Here is a 21,902-nt window from a genome sequence, read left to right as displayed (position 1 = left end):
AAACAAAAATGTTACATTTAAATTTAAAAAGCTCCCATTTAATGTAAATGTCTTTAAAACCTTGTCTTTAAATATGTATTAGTTTATTTGTTAGAGTGCCTCACCTTCACTCACTTTCCCATATGATGCCCATACTCTTTTACAACGTGTCTGTTTCATGGTAGTGTGCATTAACCTTATAAAAATGAACTGATTAAGAACAATTAACAAATTGGCAACTAAAACGGTGCAGAAATCTTAAGGGTCAGGAGCATGGATGGATGCTTCAGCTCTTGACCCATTGATCATGTTTCATGTGATATGAGATAAGTGATGTGACTTTTTCAGGAAGAGAAGAGGATATGGCAGGATATTTACCAACATTGCCAAACTCAGGAGAGGCCAGGAGACGAAGTCTGGAGGCACCTCCAAGTCAGTAAACCAAAGAATGAATTATTGAATTAACAAATGCATTCAGCTGGTAATAATAGTTTATTTCCCTCTGCCGCAGAACTCAGTCAAGCAATCAAAACTTTTACAATATTTTTTAAAACTACAGTACATACACAATGTCTTGAAGCTCATGCGCGAGATGCTAAAAAAGCAGAGTCAAAATGGCCATTTAGCCCATGTTTGTACAGAACAATCAAAAAGCTCATTTTTGTGTGAACTGCCAATAAGAACACTAAAGTCTTGCATAATCATTGCAGTGTGCAATATTAATGTTCCATGGGAAAACATAAACTATTGTGATTAAAGTCATTATTAGAGTGCTTAGAGTAACATAGAACAACAATTTCTTGACTTGATAATATTCCTTATTCCCTTTTTTTTTAACTGTAGGTAAATAGGATTTAACTATATAATTCTCTTTTCAGCTCTGACATCCTCAAGTGGTGCTCTAGATGAACTTGCAAGTTCTGTTGATCTGGATGTGTTTACTGATCCAGTCTTCACTGAGATATGCCTGAAAGAATGCCTGGACAAAAGTCAGCACTGCAGCTGTTCACTGTGTAAAAAGAGATACAGTAAAAGATCTGACCTTCAAATGAACACGAGTCAGTTTGTGCCAAATGTTGGCCTGAGAAAATCTGAAGTTCTCTGTGATATCTGTGATGATGGAAAGATGAAAGCCCTGAAGTCCTGTCTGGTGTGTCAGGCCTCTTACTGTGAGACTCACCTGGAGCCTCATCAGAGAGTCCTGAACTTGAAGAAACACAAACTGATGGACCCTGTGGACAATATAAAGGACTATATATGCCAGAAACATGAGAGACCTCTGGAGTTATTATGTAAAGATGATCAGACATATATATGTGTGTTTTGCACTGATGGAGACCACAAAACTCACAACACTGTTCCTCTAGAGGAGGAGGGTAAAGAGAAGAAGGCACGAGTTACCAACGACACTGAACATACTTTAATAACATGGTTTTAAATATTCTAAAAAAGATCTTTTATCAGAAGATGAAAAATCCATGTTGATTGAATCAAATGTGTCTGTGTGTTTCTGTCTGTATAGACTCAGATTATGAAGACAAAGAAGGACGTGCAACAGATGATCCAGGACAGAATAAAGAAGATTCATTACATCAAACACTCAGCAGAACTCAGAAAAGTAATTTGAAAATGTTCAATATTTGATGGAGGATGTTTTGATTTGCTTTATAAATAAAGCAGATTGGTTAAATGAAACTTTATTTTTCAGAAAAGCAGTGAGCGAGAGAAAGCAGCCAGTGTTGATCTCTTCAGCGTTCTGATGCGCTCCATTGAGAGATGTCAGGCTGAGCTGCTGGAGATGATGGAGAAGAAGCAGAAAGCAGCAGAGAAACAGGAGGAAAAGCTCATTCAAGAGCTACAGCAGGAAATCTCTGAGCTCAAGATGAGAAACACTGAGCTGGATCATCTCTTAGACACCGAGGATCACCTTCACCTCCTACAGGTCAGTGTCTCTCTGTCTGCTCACATCACAGGACAACACTCACACTCATGCTGAGGGATTTCCCTTCTCTCCTGCTGTAGATTGAGCCCTTCCTGTGTAGCCCTCCACACACCAGGAACTGGCCTGAGATCAGTATGAGCACTGATGTGAGTGTGGAGACTCTGAGGAGAGCTCTGACTCAACTGCAGGAGACTCTAGATGAGAAAATCAGTCAAACTGGTAAGTCAGTATTAAATACAGTACACAGATTTTATTTTGTCAGTAACTGCCTTCATAGAGGAAACATTTAATAGCTTCATCACAAGAATAATATAAATAATCATACAATATTTTTCACTCTATACTCTGATTACATAATCTGTAACCCAAACTGTAAAGTGTTAAAATGAATTTTAGGGGCTGTTTACACAACGCCGTTTTGGGGCCTGAAAAAGCAAACTTTTGAAAAGGGTTTCAAAGTGCAAGTTTTTGAAAACAATACCATTATCGTCTCTGTGTAAACTACACATTTGTGAAAACGGTGATGGATTAAGTGTTCAGTCTACAGGCACGATTTTTTTCATTAGTTGTTGCATGCCTAATTACCCTACAGCAATACGGTATATACAGTATGACTATAGTAATATATCTTAAAGTCTCCCTGTAGTTAATAATTTTATCCCTTAAAACTCATCTTTGATCACCAAAATGACTTTTTTTTTTTTTTTTAAATTACGGTGAAAAAAAAAATCTTCATGCCTTATAATAGCTTGAATGTAACTCTACACCTTTGCTTCATTTAGTATAAGCGTCTCTATGAATATGCTAATTAGCCCCGCCTCCACTCAATCTTATGAGCTCAGAGATCCACTCGGTCAACTTACTGAGGTAAACGCTGCACGATGGTATCGCTTTTTACAACGTCGGACACATAATGGTAATTAATATGATTAGCATTTTGCTTGATTACGTTATCAAACAACTAATAATGTGTTGCTAATGTTACATGACTCCCTTGCTTCAGAGCAGTTATAGTTAATGATATGCTAAAGCCTGCCCACACATTGACAAGGTAGTTTCTGACATCAGAAACACCAGCGATTTCAAACCACGTTTTTGAAACTGTCTTTAGATCACTGCAGTTTTAAAGACAAAATACTTAGCAATTATGTTGACTCATGAATTTGCACATGGTTTGTCTTAAAGCATATTAAAAACACCACAGAAAAATACTGAATAATTCACCTATTAAAATATAACTATATATAGATAAATACTAACAGTATAGTAGAGATCTTTTTTAAAAGAAAAAAAAGACTTTGGCACACAGTCATGACGATCTGTCTCGTTTATGTTTTGTTGTTTTTTGTCACATGATAACAAAATGGCTTCCTGGATGTTTCTTCCGTTTCTTTCCTCCACACTAACTTAGTAGATATGATGTTTTTATTTATTAATTTTGTGTGTGTGTGTGTGTTCACAGTGTTGAGAAGGATGCAGCAGTATGAAGGTGATCTGCTCTCTCACATTCACAGATATAGTTAAATATAATAGCTAGCTATACATATAAACACATGTAAATCTTTGCATGTGAAGATTCATTGTGATTCATATTCTCTGATCTCTCTCTCTCAGTGGATGTGACTCTGGATCCTGATACAGCTAATCCATATCTCATCCTGTCTAATGATGGGAAAGAAGTCAGTCACGGAGACATTAAGCAAAATCTCCCAGATAACCCAGAGAGATTTGATTACATTGCCTGTGTCCTGGGAACAGAGGGATTCTCCTCAGGGAGGTTTTATTTTGAGGTGCAGGTGAAGGAAAACACTGACTGGACTTTAGGAGTGGCCAGAGAATCGATTAACAGGAAGGGAAAGATCACAGTGAGTCCTCAGAATGGATACTGGACTGTGGCTCTGAGGAAAATGAATGAATATTGGGCTTGTGCTGGACCTTATGTCTCTCTGTCTCTGAGAGTAAAACCACAGAAGGTGGGGGTGTTTGTGGATTATGAGGAGGGTCTGGTCTCCTTCTATGATGTGGAGTCCAGATCTCATATCTACTCCTACACTGGTCAGTCTTTCACTGAGAAACTCTATCTATATTTTTGTCTATATAGTAAAGGTGATAAAGGTCAAAACTCTCCTCCAATAATCATCTCACCTGTTATTTACAATTAATAAATTTATACTCCAAATTTGCAGATTTTATGAGGGAACTGTCAGTACTTGCCCTGGCAAAACTCACTGCCATGATGTTGATCTCCCAGGCCACAATAGCTATATTTCCATCACCCTGTTTTTATGCGCATTTTGAAGTATCGCATGAGAAACAAGTCATGGAAATGCCAAATTTTGAGAAAAAAAATCTCTTAATTCACAAAAAAAAATGTATGCTCACTTGAGGTGGTTTTTGAGGAGTTAATGCGAATAATGGAAGATGGAAACACATTTGCCGAGTAAATTCTGATGTAGCGAACATTAAACCCACTTGACTAATCCGCTCTCTTTCCACTGATGTTGTTTTATTTACTGTTGTTTACTAGGTTATCAATACCACCATCATCCGCTTGAACAACTTGATGGAAACGCACCTAATTCGCATTTGTTTGTTTTTTTCTTCTTTTGCAAACTTTGAAAAGATTCACTTCACGTTGGGATGGAAACCCAGATTATAAGGCAACTTTACACAAGGTATCTTTAGTTAAGGCTGCTCTGTGCCTGCTTAAAATTCTGTGTAAATACGCAATGCAGCATAAAAGCCAGACTAAATTCTGACCCACCTCAGCCTTTAGTATAACAATAAGCAGTTAAAATTGTGTAAATGCATTTATGCCACCTCTGAGCAGCATTAAACAGTCTCCTTAAAGACACCTAACTGCCACTTCAGAAGCGCTTCTGTGCCACCTTTGCAGTGTAAATTTGGCAACAGACAAGTTAAGGCTGCTCTGTGCCTGCTGACAATTCAGTGTAAAGATGCAATGCCACATAAAAGCCAGACTTAATTATACCCACTTTCACCCACCTCAGCCCCTAGTATTAAAGCATAAAGGTGTAATTGCTGTATAAATGCATTTATGCCACCTCTGAGCAGCATTAAACAGCCTGTGTAAAGACACCAAAATGCCACTTCAGAAGCGCTTCTATGTCACACTTGCAGTGTAAATTTGGTATATTCTTGTGCCTAGAAATGGCAAAGTTATGTACTACATGATTATGTACTTTTCTGATGTTGTCAGTGTGGCCAGGTCAGATCAGTTTGTTTTTTTGTAATTCTTTTTTACAATACCTTTTTGTTTTAAAGGAGCTTTTTAGAAAATCATGATGGTGATGTTTATAATATCTTACAGTTTTTCTCGATTGCTTAAACACTATAACCAGGCTTTTGAACTAAAATTTCAAAACCATAACGCCATTTATCAAAAAGCACACCCAATTCCCTAAACTATAAACACTATTCCCCTGTTTTGACACATGAATCAGATTTGTTGAACTGTCACTACAAATCTCTACACACAAATCCCTTCATTTCTCATTGCCTACACCATGTGGTCATTTAGAAAGCACTAGCATTCAATATTGTTCACTCAAGTCTGCATAGCTTGAGCTCAATTAGCACACAGTTACCCACGTGGAAACACTAAGAGTCAAAATTTATCACATACCAGTCAGAACCTTCAATAGATAGATAAAAGAGCCCCAGTCAGTTCATTCAGTTTCGGAACAATGGATCCAGAGACGTGATTGAAAAGGTTGAGGACACCAGAGAGGAGGAGGAGGAGGAAAAGGATGAGCAAGAGCAGTAAGGAGTGAAGGAAGAGGTGAGGGAAGAGGAAGAGGAGGACGAGGATGAGGATGAGGTGCAAGGAGACAAGGAGTCTCAGATGAAATTCGTGCCACTAGTTGACCGTGTCCTTGTCCATGGTATGACTATGAGGGAGGCTGGGCAATGAGTTCAGCCAAACTTAAGTTGCTTCACCGTCGCCTCGATCATAAGAACCTTCAGGGAGGAAAACAGGTAGGTGTACCTCAGTGTACTCTACTGTAACTTTTGAGTGCTGTACTCTGTTACAACACATGCATCAAATTGCCTTACATACAGAGTTTCTGTCTGCTTCCATTTTGTAAAAAGGAAGTGTTACAGTTACAGTAATCAGTACTTCTATTTTTGTGGGACACAGAGACAATGGAATGGAAGAAGCCCGACTAGACATTTCAGTTGATGTGTGCCAGGGGTGGATCAGGCATGCAAGAGGATTTTACCCCCGCTGCCTGGATAGGGCCAGTACAGCCTGTGATGTTGACGAGATTCTCTGGCCTGTCCCAGACCAAAGATGTGATGCTGGGGCAGAATATTTTTTGTTGTTGTTTGGTGTATTGTACTGTACAGTACATTAAGGAATAAAAAAATGTGCAAATGTATACACGTTCATCATGTGAAAAGTTCCTTGAGGGGGAGAACCACAAGCAACACAACTTACAGTTTTTTTTCAACTGCTTACACACAAAGTCTTTACTTGTCACACAATTTCTGAAACCTGACACTCAAACAGCAGAACCACACACCACATCTGTAAAACCATACACTAATTCTCGGCCTTCGACTCAGTTTTCAATTTCATAAAACACTTTTTGCAAAACACAACACACAATTCTCTATGTAACACACAAAAATCTAATAGGAAGTGTCTTGATTTCCTTTTTCAAACACAACCAATCAAAATGCCACACTAATTCATCAGTGCCTCACACTAACTCCTCACATGCGTAAACACTCATTGCTTTACTTAACACCAACCAATCATGGCTTTAGAATAGGCCAAAGGTCAAGTTATAGATTTTGAACAACTTTTCTGTTGTTTACTTGCTTCCATATTCATCATTTCTAAACCCTATTAAGGAATTTTTCTCCACATGGTGCTGGAAAGTGCATGATCGTCATCCCTATGTCAACATAACACTTCATAGACACTGACGCTGCCTCCATCCAAGGTTGGATACGCAAGAGAGAACATAGCATGTGACGTGGATTAAGTATTGTGGCCGGACCAAGCCAGGAGGAGAGATGGAGCCTAGATACACCCAACCATCTCGCCCACCAACAAACACACACACACAACACACACATATTGGGTTTCCATGTTCTATGGGGACACTCCATAGGCGTAATGGTTTTTATACTGTATATTCTGTATATAAATGTCCCCACAAAGTCAAAATGCACTGGTATTATACTTGTGAGGACATTTGGTCCCCTACCAGGACACACATACACACCATTCCTTTGAAATATTCACCTTTTTCAAAAAATTAGGCTAATTTTTTTTTTTTGGTTGCTAGTTTTTTTGTGGTTTTTTTTGTCCAACTACATATGGTTGATGTATTATATTTTATTCTGTACTGTGCAATACTGTATTCACAACCACAAATGCTTACAGTAAAAAAAAAAAAAAAGTTTGGTTTCAATCTTGCTTTCGTGTTTACCATGAATTTTTCAACATCTCTCTGCCAATTACTTTCAATCTTGTACAGAAATGTACATAGCAGCTTATGAAAGAAGAGCTTTAGGTTTTGAATAACTGTGTGTATATGATATATCCAAAAAATAGAATATTATGGCAAATGTGTTTGAAAAGTAAGACAAATGTTTGCTTTTGAGATGTGTTTGTAATATTTTGAATGCAGTGCTTCATTTTGCAAGAGATGTGAGGCATTTTGCATTTTGTGTGTGCAATTCTTGGATTTGTGTGTAAAGTTTTGAAAAAAAGAGCCAAAGTTTTGAAAATGTGTGTAAGTAGTTGAAAAAAACTGTATTACTGTTTTTTTTGTTGGTTTTTTTTTTGGTTTTTGTAATATTGTTTTGAATTTATCTCACCAGTGTGTAAGACTATGTTGTAGTGTGTGTGTTTCTGAGGGCTTGTGTATGATGTCTGAGGGCAAAGTTTGGTTTTTCAGCAAGAGTGAATGGTTTTGAGTGTAGAGCTTCATTTTGACCTGAAAATAGGATGTTTGGGGAATTGGGTGAGACGTTATGGATTTGTGTTTACTGTTTTGAGAATATGAGGCATAGTTTCAAGAAATGTGTTTAAGCAATCGAGAAAAACTGTAATATCTTCATGTCTTCACATTCAGCAGATTAGAGCTGGGTGACAGTATAGTTTACATGATCAGTATTGTTGTGGTTGCTACCAAAAAAGACTGTAAATAATGTAAATATTTTACAGCTATACTATAAATACCTTAACATATACTTTATTGACTGGGAGGTTTTGAAGCAGTGGATACTCTTTTCCATTATTTTCTTTTGTTTGTAGACAACAATGAATGTTCTATTGTTTCTTTCCTTTTAAATTATTATATTTACATCTTTAAATAACATTTTGTTTGTTTGTTGTTTTGGGCCTGTGCCCATCCGTGAACACCAACCCTGTTTACAAATATAAGAGCACTAAAATAAATGATTTATTCATGCAATCATTTGGGTAACTGGATCAGTGACAATTACTCAGTGCCGTCCACTAATATTGGCACCCTTGATAAATATGAGCAAACTGTGGAAAACTCTTTCTTGTTCATCCTTTTGGAGTTTTGTTCAAAAAAATGATATGTGGTTAAGGAATTTATTGATTCATTATCTTAAATATAATGATTTTTTTTTTTTCTAAATATTTCAGACTATATTTTTTATTCAGTTAACTTATATAAAATAATTTAATTTCTGAAAAGCTAGCACTAATATGTAAATTCATCATAAACAGAGATTACAGAGAGTGAAGAATGAGCTCAGGAAACAAACAAAAAAACAAGCCAGACTCAAACCTGCACCACGCACATAAGCAGTACATCTTTAGTATGCTTTGGGAGGTGCTAATTTGCACTCCTACTTTAGTATGAAAAGTAACTTTTATGTTCTTAAGTAATTGTCGTGCTCCAACCTTGCTCGTGCATATCCGTTTCAAAACAGCTGCAACGCGCAGCATGCGCTGTGCGTGTGGTGTGCGCAAGCGCAGTGTGAAACGAGGATGTAACAAGGAAGAAGCTTCACTGTGTACCAACAACCAAAGTCCTCTGTTTATCGAGCCTGGCATGAATATATTTCAGTGTAACTGGGGTAAAACCTTAAGCTTCTTCACAGTTTTTGTTGTGGCCCTCGCCGCTGTTTTTCAGTATCTGGAGAATTCAGAGACTGTCGAGATCCCAAGGTGAAGTAACGTTATTCATTACGGACTACAACTGTCACTTCTACAATACTATATAGGATACTGTATCATGATCAGTGTTGGGTTACTATGCAATACTGGTTGCTTTGATGTAATGTTATTGCTTTGTCTTTTTTGAACTGATTGCATTGCCAGTATTTTTTTGCAGTCTGATTCTCGCTCGTATACCCGACACAACCACGCCTCAAAAGAATGCCATTCCCCTCCTCTTTATTGTGTCGTTAACATGGTCAAATACAGAAAAATGATAATGATAATAATAATTAAGAGCATGTGCAAAAAAAAAACAAAAAACAAAAAAAAAAAAATCAATAAAATAATGAAAAAATAACGTTAGAAATTAATAATAATATAGGGAAAAATGCATGCATGAAATGGGCTCTCAAGTGGCTGGCTTTAGAGGTTGAAAGTAATTATCTTGTTTATATATATATATATATATTCAGCTCAGTTGCTGTTAATGTTTCTCAGACTTATTATTCAGGTAATTTATTTACTACACCCCTGCTGAAACTGCTGTACAAATATCACCATTAAGACAAAAACATCCTGAGACTTGACTCAAGGGGATATTCAGGATTTTGAGCCGCTGATCAAGTTTTGCTTTGAGGAACAACTTGATTGTCTTTGTCACGAAGCAGTTATATCTAATAGTACACCTGTGCAAATTCTGCAGTGTCACTGTGATGTTGCAAGATTCAAATGGTTACGCAATCATTTCTTCATTACAGAATGGATCTAAACGCAATGGAAGAGAATTACCGGCAGAAGAACAGAACGTGCTTCGTTCTTGGTGCTTCTGGCGAGACTGGAAAGGCGCTCCTGAAAGAGATAGTGGAGCGCAACATCTTCTCCAAGATCACTCTCATTGGACGAAGGCAGTTAACCTTTGAGGATAAAGCCTATGAAAATTTGGTAATGTGCCAAGTTTGGGAAAGTTCTGTTTATGTACAGTAGTCCAAAAAGAATATCATTGCATTTGCTTAACAAAAGATCTGAGGCCAAAGTTCATGTTTGCAGATGCCACTTGGTTTAATAATTTGTTGTTTAATGCACATGTTTTTAAATGTTATCAGGGATTCAGTAGCGTTCATTGGCCTTTAACCTCTTCTCTTCAGGTGCAAAAGGTGGTTGATTTTGAGAAGCTGGAGGAGTATGCTGAGGCTTTCCAGGGCCATGATGTGGGATACTGCTGTCTAGGAACAACCAAAGCCAAAGCAGGAGCTGTATGTTTCAGATGTCATCTTTATGGACTGTATAAATGGACTGTTCTCCTGAACTTTAGTTGATAATGCATGAAATTAGGTTCTGTTTCAGCTGTTTCAACTCAATAAAATATATTACATACATTAGCAAATTTTTGTATAATAGCAAAGATCATTATTGGGAATAAATGCTGAAAAATTGGCAATGTAAGTAAAGATGAAAAACACAACTTAAAAAGAAAATCACTTTCTGGTTTTGAGAACTCTAATGATGCTAAGATGTATCCATGCAAGTCCATTTCCTCTGGTAAATTTTGTTAATTGCATGATAAATAACGCAACTTGTTCCATTTTGAATGGGCTACAGGAAGGGTTTGTTCGGGTGGATCATGACTACGTACTCAAGTCTGCAGAACTTGCCAAAGCAGGAGGTTGTTCCCATTTTCACCTAGAGTCCTCCAAAGGTGCAGATAAAACCAGCAGCTTTCTCTACCTGAAAACTAAGGTATTATGAGACCCTATGCAACATATGGTCAGCCTAGCTTTGCTTACTTTTTTATGGCTAAAGAAGGACAGTCTTGTATTTTATGTACTTGCAGTAACACTGGTGTATTTACAGGGACAAGTTGAAGCAGAAATTGAAGACCTTGGCTTTGAGCGTTTCTCCATCTACCGGCCAGCGTGAGTCCTTCTACTTTTTTTTGTTTCTGAATTACAGATCCAAGGAATACAATCTGTTGTGATTTCTGAGGTCATACATATTTGTGTGTGTTGTGCATGTCTGCTTGTTCAGATATATTGAAACCATTATTTGTTCTGTAGCTCATATTTGGTTGTTTATTTGTAGGGTGCTCCTAGTGGACAGACAGGAGAGCAGGCCGGCTGAGTGGATTGCCCGGAAATTTCTTGGTGCATTCTCCTCGGCATTCCCTACCGCAATGTCCATCCCCATCACATCCGTCGCTAGAGCTATGCTTGTCAACACACTTCAAGATGGAGAGCAGAAAGTGGAAATTCTTGAAAACAAGGCCATATATGAGCTTGGTAGAATTGGAGACAAAAAATAACACTTTCATTTTCACATTTTTTAAACTAAGTGCAATTCTGGCATGGTGTGATTCATCAGCAAGATAAGCCAAAATATTGTTTTAATGCAGTTTACTTGGATTGAATTATCATATTAAGTATTTTTAAAACATATTTATAAATATTCTAAATAAGGGTTATATGTACTGTTTCTATGCTTTGCTTTGGATTTTGGTGCTTTTGTTTGGTATTTAATTGTATGTTCATCTGGAAAAAATAAATTATATTCATACTCGACCACAATTATTTTGTATATAGTAATATTATTTTATGTGTTATGTCTGAAAAGTTGGTTAAAACATTCACCCTTTGCTGGTCATGATCAGTGTTGGGTGTAATGCATTACTAAGTAATTAATTACTGTAATTTTAATTAATTTCCCCTTGAAAAGTAAAGTAAGGGATTACTCTTATTTTTTGTAATTTAATTACAGTTACTTATGATGTAATTGCATACTTTTATAGACTATAGAACAATTCTATATAAAACAATGTTGGATTTAACATCAAAATTTAACATTGTCAAATGAACTTAAAATGTATATTTTTAATGTAACCTTTTAAATACTTTGGTCAGTTTAAGAATAATTTATGCAGTTTTATATTATTTATTTGAATGCATTAAAAGAGCAATTTCATGTCTATCCTTGTATGGTTCAACTGGTCGAGGTTAATATGGAATTTAGAAAGTAGTAAGTAATGTAATACTTTTAAAAGAGAGTAATTAGTACAGCAATCACTTGATGTTTTTCCTTCCTAATTTATCCATGAAAATGCAATTCAAATTGACGTTTTGTGAAGAAATAACACAAAAAAAGGGTGAAGAAATAAACACAAAAAGTTAATGCGCAATTTAAGCACAAGCCTTACATTAAAAAATATTATATTTTTTATAAGCCTTACAATATTCATTCTAAATCAAAGTCCAAAGTTTTGACTGGTAGGTTTGTGTTATTCTAAACACACAGAACGGTACGTCTGGGCTAGTCAAAGGTGCTGGGTTGTAGAGGAGCCTAAATAAATGACTACTTTTTGATGTTTTGTTATCAAGTTACAGAAAGAGACACTGAGATAATTGAGGCGTGCTGCATGTCATTATTGAGAAAACAGCGACCTCACATGGCGACAAAAGGGAAGTACAGCTGATTAAGAATGACCCGGATGAGAAAAACTCGAACTCAAGAGAGACTACTACAACATGGCAGCGTACACAGGGACACGTGAATGTGTGAAATGTGATGTATATATTTGCTTTAACTTATGATGCGATTTAAACTGCGTTAATTTAACGATTTGAAGAGTGTATTTAATCTTAGAGGAAATGTATTAAAGTACGGCATTTCCAAATGGTGTAATTATAAATATCCGCTACCGATTATTATGTCAATAGTTCTGACCGGTTGTTTAGAAGATGTTGTATGAATGCGTTAATGAAGTGTTAAAGGCTATGTAGCTAATTGTTTCTTGCCATGTAGGTGATGATGAGTGCGAGGTGTGTGATGATGTACCCGAGCTGTCTGACAGTGATGATGAACAATGGCAGTCAATGGAGGAGGGATCTGAACTCATGACAGTCCTGTGTGTGCTGTGTGACAGGTGATATTCAGTACAACCATTCATGATGGTTCTTGCTAAAATAAATCTGAAAGATGTCTTACTAGAGACAGATTTTGTGGCTTGTGATCTGCTCATGTTTGTTTGTTTTGTTCAAACTTTTTATTGGTTGAAATCTCCAAATATGACAGCGATATATTTCTATGTATATTATGTACCCATTTATGCTGTGTGAGAAAATGATTAGGTGTTATGTAGGAAATACAGCATGTTGTTTCCAAATTAAAATAATTGGCTTTTATATTGCTTTTATATAGCCAAAAGTAATTATTCAAATATCAGACAAAATTTACTTCTCTTATCTTGTTTTTTTTTTTTTTTTTTTTTTTTTTTAATTACCTACCCTCTATTAGAGTAATATTAGATGTATAAACTTAAAGAGAAACATTTTTATTTCAATTCAGATTTGTTTCAAAAGTAACAATGGTGATGTACTTCTGTACAGCACAAGAATGGATATATAAGCCATATTATTTTATTACTATTTATATACTATTATAGTTTTGTATTAATATTTTGAATTATCCTTTTCATTTTAAGTTTTGATTAATATTTTATAATTTTGTTATACGTTATGTTTTTTTTTTTTTTTTTTTTTTTTTTTTTTTTTTTAGGTTTAATTTATTTTAGTTTTAGGTCAGTTATAGTTTTTACTTCCAGTTAGTAATTTTAGAGTTAGTAAAACACACTGTTTTAAAGTTATTACTTCCAGTTAGGAACTTAAACTTTATTTCCGTTTATTTCTAAAGCAACATTTCTAGTTTTAAAATGTTTTATTTTATTTAAACTTTATTTCAATTAAAATTGTTTGAATAGATTTACTTTTAGTTTTATTTTACAATAATAACCCTGATCTGAACACTATGAGGTGAACTGCTCCTTTAAGAGCTTTAATTATCTTTTTGTACAATTCAAGTCATATGCAACATATCTATTACCGTTAGGATGTTTTTTTTTTTGTACTCAAGTATCTGTGTCTCACTTTAAACAGGACTCTTACCTCTGTGTCTGAGACATTACAACACTGTAAGGCAGATCATGGTGTGGATATTCCAGAACTTGTCCAAAAACACAGTAAGTTTTCCAAACCAAGGATTGCTAAGTGTGCTGAGGGATGTCTGATGTACAGTGCCCTCCACAAATATTGGCATCCTTAGTAAATATGAGCAAAGGTGGCTGTGAAAATAAATCTGCATTGTTTATCCTTTTGATCTTTCATTCAAAAAATTCACAAAATTCTAACCTTTCATTTAAGTAAAACAATTGAAAGTGGGGGGGAAACTCACATTATGAAATAAATGTTTTTCTCTAGTTCACGTTGGCCACAATTATTGGCACCCAATTATTGCAACGTCCCTTTCCCAAGATAACAGCTCTCAGTCTTCACCTATAATGCCTGATGAGTTTGGAGAACACCTGACAAGAGATCAGAGACCATTCCTTCATACAGAATCTCTACAGATCCTTCAGATTCCCAGCTCCATGTTGGTGCTGCTTCTCTTCAGTTCACTCCACTTATTTTCTTTAGGGTTCAGGTCAGGGGACTGGGATGGCCATGGCAGAAGCTTAATTTTGTGCTCAGTGACACATTTTTATTTTTATTTTGATGTTTGTTTTGGATCATTGTCCTGATGGAAGATCCAACCACGGCCCAATATTGGATTTCTAGCAGAAGCGGTCAGGTTTTGATTTTTTTATCTGTTAGTATTTGATAGAAATCATGATCTGAACAAGATGTCCAGGACCTCCAGCAGAAAAATAGGCCCACAACATTAAAGATCCAGCAGTATATTTAAAGGTGGGCATGGGGTGCTTTTTATCCATGTGTGCGCCAAACCCATCTGGTGGGTTTGCTGCCAAAAAGCTCTTTTTTTTAGTTTCATCTGACCATAGAAGCCGGTACCGTTTGAAGTTCCAGTCATGTCTGACAGCTGAATATGCTGGAGATTGTTTCTGGATGAGCGAGGAGGATTTTTCTTGAAACCTTCCCGAACAACTTTTGGGGATGTAGGTGCTGTTTGATAATTTTTTTTTAGGCTTTCTGAGACTCAAGACTCAACTAATCTCTGCAGTTCTCCAGCTGTGATCCTTGGAGAGTCTTTGGCCACTCAAATTTTCCTCTTCCCCGCGCATTAGGACGATTTAGACACACGTCCTCTTCCAGGCAGATTTGTAACATCTTTAGTTGATTGGAACTTCTTAATTATTGCCCTGATGGTGAAAATGGAGATTTTCAATGCATTAGCTATTTTCTTATAGCCATTTTCTATTTTGTGAAGCTCAACAATCTTTTGCTGCACATCAGAACTATATTCTTTTTTTTTTTTACTCATTGTGATGAATGATTAAGGGAATTTGGCTTTTGTGTTTCCTCATGTTTTTACTCCTGTGGAACAGGAAGTAATGGCAGGACAATTTCATGCTTCTAGTCACCCTGGTGTGCTAAAAAATGTAAATATGAATGGGAATATACTTCAGAGATATTTTACTCATAAGAATTTCTAGGGGTGCCAATAATTGTGGCCAACATGTTTTGGAGAAAAACATTTATTTCATAATGTGAGTTTCCCCCCACTTTCAATTGTATTACTTCGATGAAAGGTTAGAATTTTGTGAATTTTTTTAATGAAAGATCAAAAGGATGAACAATGCAGATTTGTTTCCACAGCCGCCTTTGCTCATATTTACTAAGGATGCCAATATTTGTGGAGGGCACTGTATCTGAATATAATGTTTTAATTCCTTTTTAGGGCTTGATGATTATAGCTACATAAAGATGATAAACTACATTAGGACTTCAGTGAGTATCCATTTCATTCATATGGTTCAAGTGGATTGGTGATAAGATGACTTGAAACTTGACTAAGTTTTTGTTGTGTGTTTTGTTTTGTAGAAATGTTCTGCAGAGAGTTTGTTACTGGCTTCAAATGGCCCACTGCCTTGGAACAGTGATGAATATATGAAACCAGCTATACCAGATGACCCATTACTGCAGATAGGTATGCAAATTATTGTTTTTGGCTCATTTATAAAGACAAATTCCCATCCATATATGTTAACACACACACGCACACAATTTGATCAAATACAGTAAAAACAGTAAAACAGTAATATTGTAAAATATTATTGGCATTAAAATAATGTTTTCAGTTTGAATATATTTTAAAATGTAATTTATGGCAAAGCTGAATTTTCAGCATCATTACTCCAGTCTTCAGTGTCACATGATCCTTCAGAAATTATTCTAATATGATGTTTTGCTGCTCATGAAACTTATTTTTAAATTTTTATTTTCTTATTTTTATCATTGTTAAAAAACATTTTTCTGCTTAATATTTTTCTGGAAATCGTGATACTTTTTATTTTATTTCCAGGTTTCTTTGATGAATAGAAAGTTAAAAAGAACAACATTTGTTTGAAATAGAAATCTTTTAGTAAGTAAATAAGTAAGTAAGGCTTTTTATGTAGCACCTTTTTAAAAACGGTGTTTACAAAGTGCTTGACAGAAGAGAAATACAACTGTGCATTAACAGAAAAGAAAAACACACATAAATAATAGAAAAAAGATGATAAAACTAAATACAATAAAATAAATCAAGGAAAAGCCCTAGTGAACAAATGTGTTTTGAGATGATTTTTAAGTGCATAGTAAGTCAATTGCCTGTAGGTTGTGAGGAAGATAGTTCCAGAGCTGAAATGACAAAAGGCTGACTCAACAATTTTTAGTTGTGTTTTTGGTACAACAAACCATCTATTGGATGTTTGGATCAATCTTGCTAGAATATATTTATTCAACAAATTAGAAAGGTATATTGGGGCAGTAACATGAAGACATTTAAAAACCGATAAGAGGATCTTGAATTTAATTCTGAGTGATACAGGCAGCCAATGAAGGGATCTGAGTGTTAAAGTAATGTGATTTCTCATTTATAGAGCAAGTTAGCATTCGTGCCGCTGCATTCTGAACTTTTTGTGTTTAATAGAGCTCTTTGGCAACTAAAGTGTTATTGCAATAGTCAAGTCTAGATGTGACAAATGCATGAACAAGTTTCTCATTGTCAGAAGGGAAGAGAATGTCACATACTTTTGGGATGTTTCTGAGGAGTTAATGTTTTTTTTTTTTTAAACTGAGATCAGTCAAACATGATTCTTGACCTGATTACTGGCTTTTAGTGATAGAGAGTCAAGATATGGAGCAATAGATGTTCTCTGTGCATCATTATCGATAACAAGTACCTCTGTCTTGTCTTTGTTTAGCTGTAGAAAGTTCTGTCACATCCACAACTTCATGCTCTCTATGCAGTCCAGCAGGGTGGAAATCAAATTGTTGGGATCTGGTACAAATGAAAGATAAACTTGTGTGTCATCTGCATACTGGTGAAAGGAAATATTGCACTGATTAATTACACAAGGTAAAGGAAGCATGTACTGGTTAAATAATAGAGGACCCAAAATTGAGCCTTGAGGAACACCACAAGATATAACATAACGCCAGGAGGTGTAGGTACCCAGTGTACATAGTATTCCCTGATACTTAAGTAGGATCTGAATCAGTGACAGTCTAAGACAGGACCTGATTATTCAGTTCTGTAGTCGGTCGAGTAGAGTCTCATGATCAACAGTGTTAAAAGCAGCACTCTAAAAATCTAAAAGAACACGGATTGCCAAGTGACTTGAGTCCCAAATAACTTGCAGATTGTTTAAAACCTTAATCAAGCCTCTTTCCTTTGTAACATTATAAATATCTTTACTGTCACTTTTGATCAATTTAATGGGTTTTTGCTGAATTAAAATATTTGTCAAAAGCAAATCTTACTGACTGCAAAATTTTGAATGGTAGTATAAGGCTACACATGGTAAACTTTCTTGCATGTTTTAAACACATTTGTGCTATTGGTTTATATTTTGTCAGATGTTGAAGAGTTGAGTGAGGCTGCAGCTGTGACGTTGAGCCCTTCGGCTGGTGATCAGGTGCCTGCTCTGCTTCAGAGAGCCAGACAGGCTGAAGACAGAGCTCAGAGAGCTGAGGAAGCCTTGGCCCGGGCCATGGAGGATCTGCACAAGCTCAAGTCAGTATAAAATGAACCTTACAAATGCACTGGGTCACTGTGGTTCAGTTTTTAAGTACAGGGTAAGCAAATAAGAGCAAGTTGTCGAATAGTATTTATGTAGGGAGATGATCTTCACTGCAGAACACGAGATCCAGGGGGTGAGGTTGGATCCAGGTCCAACTCCTCTCACTTCACATATCCCTAAACCTATCCATCTCCACCCCCTGGATCTGGATCCAACCCCTCCCACTCAGTTTCAGTGATAGCCAGTGGGGTCCAGTGCTGTTTAGACCATTTATTTTATTTTTTATTTTTTTTATACATATTTTCTTTTGTGTTCTGCAGATGAAAGAAAGGTTTTAGGTTTGGAATGACATGAAGGTGGGTAAATGAAGGCAGACTTTTCATTTTTGTGTGAACTATTCACCTTATTTTTAATGCAAGAGATGGCACGGCCGTTGTAACTTGATTGTGTCGAGGCTTACGGTCTCATCCGCTTCCATTTTTAGCTGCACAAAAATGTCTGTTATGCTACTTGATATTGCAAACTGTTATTTATTATCATATTATCATAATCATAAACACTGGTTTGTAGCTCAAATTATTTTACCATTTACTGCATTTTGTTATTCTTCAGGTTATTTACTATAGCGGCTTGTGAATCAGATGTGCCCACACAATCACAGAAAATAGCTTACAAAATGCATTTTAAAAAGAACATTACTGCACACACATTTTTTGCATACTTAACTATCAATTGTTGTTAAAGCATGTAACTCATTCTGTCCATAAAGCTGTAGTCGTATCTGATTAAACCTTATTAACATCAAGTGAAAGGTCTTATAAAGATGCTTGAAAATAAGTTCAAAATAAAAAGGCTGATGAAAAAAAACATAATCCAGTTTTGTACTCATCATAACCCAAGATCAGTGGCATTTAATTAACAGTAAATTTATTGCAACACATTTTTTTTTTTTCCTCTTCACTTTATACCTTCTTTCATGTTGGGACCAGATTATCATTCTTAAACTGAGCTGAACAAGCAGTTGAGAAAATGGCACACTCTGCAAACATTTTTTTAAGTAAAAAAGTGAAGTTATCTTCAGTCGTGTGTCGTGACTGATTTTTAAGAATGGCTCATTCGAGTTGTGCAACTCCTACAGATGTGTAATGTATAAGTGGGTCCAGCAGGGTGCAGCATAGAGTTCAATTTCAAAGACACTCACTGAAGTGGATAGAGGTGCAAAAAAAGAGGCGGGGCAATAGAAGTTAGAGATGGGGTAAAATTCCACTGCAGTGGTTAAGATTTTGAGTGAGAACTCACATGCACATGCACGTGCGCTGGTGCACTGACCAGGCCTTCCTCTGTCTTAATATATATATATGTGTGTGTGTGTGTGTGTGTTGTTTGCATTGCCCCAGATTGTTGGCACAAGGTCTAGTGCTGAACGCAGACACAAGTCGTGGTCCTTCATGCTCGGGGGCCATTGCTGAGTTAAGAGAAGATGAAGACGAGGCCTACTTTAGCTCTTATGGGCATTACAGCATCCATGAGGAGATGCTGAAGGTAGGTCTGTCCCAATCTAACATTAATCTGTGGCCGTATTTGCTACTGGCATGGGTAGAAGGTCATAGGCAACTCATACTTTATGCAAACTCCTTGCAAACAGATGCAGTAGTTCGCCCTATGCAGCAGATTTTTGTTATTCACCATTATTTATTTTTCCACATTGCAGTTTTCCAGATTTATGATTAAGATTTCATTGTTTGAGTGCTTTAACTGCAGTAAGGGAGGTTCAAGTGAGGAGCGTTTGGATCATCAGCTCTCATACTGCAGTATGTCCTGGAGAGGGCCAGTGATTGGTGCCTCCTCCAACTTGCATTTAGCGGTGATTTGCGTCAGAGTTGAAACTCTGCAGAGGAGAGGTTGAGCTGTATGGTGCAACGCAAGCGCTGACGCCTTTTACTGTCCACCGTAAAATGATGCCATTTACCATCATGAGTCAGATAGCGCGATCATTCTTTAACCCTTTTAACTAACGCACGACTGTAGGGAAAGTTAAGTGAACTTTTCCATTAAATTTTCAGTTATAGTTTTCAGCATTAGAAAGGGGAACTAAAATAGGTTTAATGCCTAAAGTACAGCTTATTCATTTGTTTTCCCTTCAGAACACCAAATCCTACAGGAATGCTAATGGAATTTCTATCGTAAATTGAAATCATTTTGTTGACATATAGTATATTTTTATAGTATATATTTATATAGTATATTTACATATTTACTATATATAGTAAATATATAGTAATGATGCTGGATTTTCAGCATCATTACTATATATTTACTATATATAGTAAATATGTAAATATACTATATAAATTTACATATTTACTATATAATTACTATATATTTATCATTTTTATATATATATATATATATATATATACAGGAAATAATTATTTTAAATTGTTATAATATTTCACAATATTACTGTTTTGACTATTTTTTGATCAAATTAATGCAGTCTTGGTGAGCATAAGAGACTTCCTCCAAAAAACACTAGAAAATCGTAATTATTCCAATCTTTTGACTGGTAGTGTAAATGAAAAATGTCCAGAATAAATCTTAAAATTCTAATTTTTATTGGATTTTTTTGAATGTTCCACATTTTTAAACATCTATTAACATTTCTTTAGTTTTTTTTTTTTGGAACCAGGAAGAGCTGAATGTTTAACCTTTCCAAAAAGTGGCCCTCATTTTTTTATTTTTTTAACCACATTTAAACCGATATGAATGTAACTGCTCTCGTCTGGATTGTAAATAGCTTCCGGCATCATGTATGTTCTGGGTGGTACTTAGTCTGACTGGCAGGTTAATTAGCCATTTCTGTCTGAAATTCTGCTGGCAAAGCAAGAAGTGTCAGGGTCAATTTCATTTAATTTTTCATCTCCACTCACAACAACTGCGACCTTCTCCCCTCCAAAAAAATATTACCAGTCACACATCCTTGGAATTGCTTTCTAATTCAATCTTGACTCTGTTAAAAATGAGATTTTTATTTCATGCTGCTTAACAATTGTTAATTTGATTTCTAGCGTGCTTTTTGACTGTCAGTTTTAACTGTGGGTAAGGCGTTAAAATTAAATTTTTGCTCTGAATAATTGGATCATGTTCAACGATTTCTCTCTCGCTGGGATGGGTGCGCTCTGTCTTCTTAATAGAAAGTATAATAGTGACACTGTGTCATTACTTAAGAGTTTGGTTGTCTCGTTTTTCGACAGGACAAGGTGCGCACTGAGAGCTATCGAGACTTCATGTACCGCAACATGGACGTCTTCAAGGACAAGGTGAGTATTGGGCTCTTGAAGCCCAGCCACTCTGGCATTTTTAAGTGTTGTAGAAAAAGATACGATGGAGTAACGATTGCGTTGACAGGGCTGATTTAAAAACCCCTCACATTATTCCAAGCTGCAGTATTTTTTTAAAGGGGGGTTCTTATGTGTCAACTGCAGTGGACTGATAACAGGGTAATGGTGGTTCAACGCACACACACAATATACACCACAGCTCATATACAAACCATTAATTCTGCGCTGACATTGGCTAGATCAGCTTTAGCTGGCCGCAGTTGAACATGGATACTGAGGTGACGTGCTGAGCTGGAAAGAAAAGGGTGTGGGGGTAGACGACAAGGCGCTTATCTCGGCCATCGTGCTCCAGCCAGTGGACTTTGGCAAATAAGGGTTAGACCCTGTCAGCATGATAAATGCCTCGAGTGCCATTATTACACATCTGCACGCTCAAGATGGCACAGACAAGCTGGCATA

At 36.2% G+C, this 21,902-nt stretch overlaps 4 protein-coding genes across 5 annotated transcripts in view; all 4 read left to right on the top strand.

Annotated features, from left to right (window-relative positions):
- The first annotated feature begins 571 nt into the window (after positions 1 to 571).
- LOC127515624 (tripartite motif-containing protein 29-like) lies at positions 572 to 1,417 on the top strand. The gene is made up of 2 exons (XM_051899501.1): positions 572 to 587; positions 858 to 1,417. Exons 1-2 carry the CDS (start codon positions 572 to 574, stop codon positions 1,415 to 1,417), a joined length of 576 nt encoding a protein of 191 aa, XP_051755461.1.
- Positions 1,418 to 1,510: 93 nt separating this feature from the next.
- Positions 1,511 to 4,083, top strand: LOC127516051 (zinc finger protein RFP-like). Its single transcript, XM_051900332.1, has 5 exons — positions 1,511 to 1,597; positions 1,688 to 1,921; positions 2,002 to 2,140; positions 3,384 to 3,410; positions 3,536 to 4,083. The coding sequence occupies exons 1-5, from the start codon at positions 1,511 to 1,513 to the stop codon at positions 4,081 to 4,083; spliced, it is 1,035 nt and encodes a 344-aa protein (XP_051756292.1).
- Positions 4,084 to 8,867: 4,784 nt separating this feature from the next.
- htatip2 (HIV-1 Tat interactive protein 2) lies at positions 8,868 to 11,656 on the top strand. Its single transcript, XM_051900452.1, has 6 exons — positions 8,868 to 9,104; positions 9,854 to 10,037; positions 10,241 to 10,348; positions 10,695 to 10,832; positions 10,947 to 11,008; positions 11,175 to 11,656. Exons 1-6 carry the CDS (start codon positions 8,881 to 8,883, stop codon positions 11,392 to 11,394), a joined length of 936 nt encoding a protein of 311 aa, XP_051756412.1. The 5' UTR covers positions 8,868 to 8,880; the 3' UTR covers positions 11,395 to 11,656.
- A 902-nt stretch (positions 11,657 to 12,558) lies between these two features.
- The window catches only part of prmt3 (protein arginine methyltransferase 3), a 60,179-nt gene continuing 50,835 nt past the window's right edge, over positions 12,559 to 21,902 (top strand). Inside the window, exons 1-8 of one of the 2 annotated variants that reach the window (XM_051900451.1) lie at positions 12,559 to 12,627; positions 12,889 to 13,008; positions 14,018 to 14,100; positions 15,777 to 15,826; positions 15,920 to 16,025; positions 17,939 to 18,095; positions 19,500 to 19,644; positions 21,357 to 21,422. In XM_051900451.1, coding sequence (XP_051756411.1) covers positions 12,611 to 12,627; positions 12,889 to 13,008; positions 14,018 to 14,100; positions 15,777 to 15,826; positions 15,920 to 16,025; positions 17,939 to 18,095; positions 19,500 to 19,644; positions 21,357 to 21,422 — 744 coding nt within the window. In that variant the 5' untranslated portion in view covers positions 12,559 to 12,610. Of the gene's footprint in view, positions 12,648 to 12,887; positions 13,009 to 14,017; positions 14,101 to 15,776; positions 15,827 to 15,919; positions 16,026 to 17,938; positions 18,096 to 19,499; positions 19,645 to 21,356; positions 21,423 to 21,902 lie in introns of both variants that reach the window. The other variant, XM_051900450.1, reaches the window with a different exon arrangement.

The sequence above is a fragment of the Ctenopharyngodon idella genome, chromosome 7 (genome assembly GCF_019924925.1).
Source record: "Ctenopharyngodon idella isolate HZGC_01 chromosome 7, HZGC01, whole genome shotgun sequence".
NCBI classification, from domain to species: domain Eukaryota; kingdom Metazoa; phylum Chordata; class Actinopteri; order Cypriniformes; family Xenocyprididae; genus Ctenopharyngodon; species Ctenopharyngodon idella.
This window is presented reverse-complemented; position numbering and strand designations above follow the sequence as displayed.

What these genes read in the sequence shown, in the direction of transcription:
- htatip2 (XM_051900452.1), top strand. Translation starts at nt 8,881, where the DNA reads ATGCGCTGTGCGTGTGGTGTGCGCAAGCGCAGTGTGAAACGAGGATGT. An exon ending in CCAAAGCCAAAGCAGGAGCT is followed by an intron (nt 10,349 to 10,694) that starts GTATGTTTCAGA and finishes AATGGGCTACAG; the next exon opens with GAAGGGTTTGTTCGGGTGGA. An exon ending in TTCTCTACCTGAAAACTAAG is followed by an intron (nt 10,833 to 10,946) that starts GTATTATGAGAC and finishes GTGTATTTACAG; the next exon opens with GGACAAGTTGAAGCAGAAAT.
- LOC127516051 (XM_051900332.1), top strand. Translation starts at nt 1,511, where the DNA reads ATGAAGACAAAGAAGGACGTGCAACAGATGATCCAGGACAGAATAAAG. An exon ending in ACTCAGCAGAACTCAGAAAA is followed by an intron (nt 1,598 to 1,687) that starts GTAATTTGAAAA and finishes TTTATTTTTCAG; the next exon opens with AAAAGCAGTGAGCGAGAGAA. An exon ending in AAGGATGCAGCAGTATGAAG is followed by an intron (nt 3,411 to 3,535) that starts GTGATCTGCTCT and finishes TCTCTCTCTCAG; the next exon opens with TGGATGTGACTCTGGATCCT.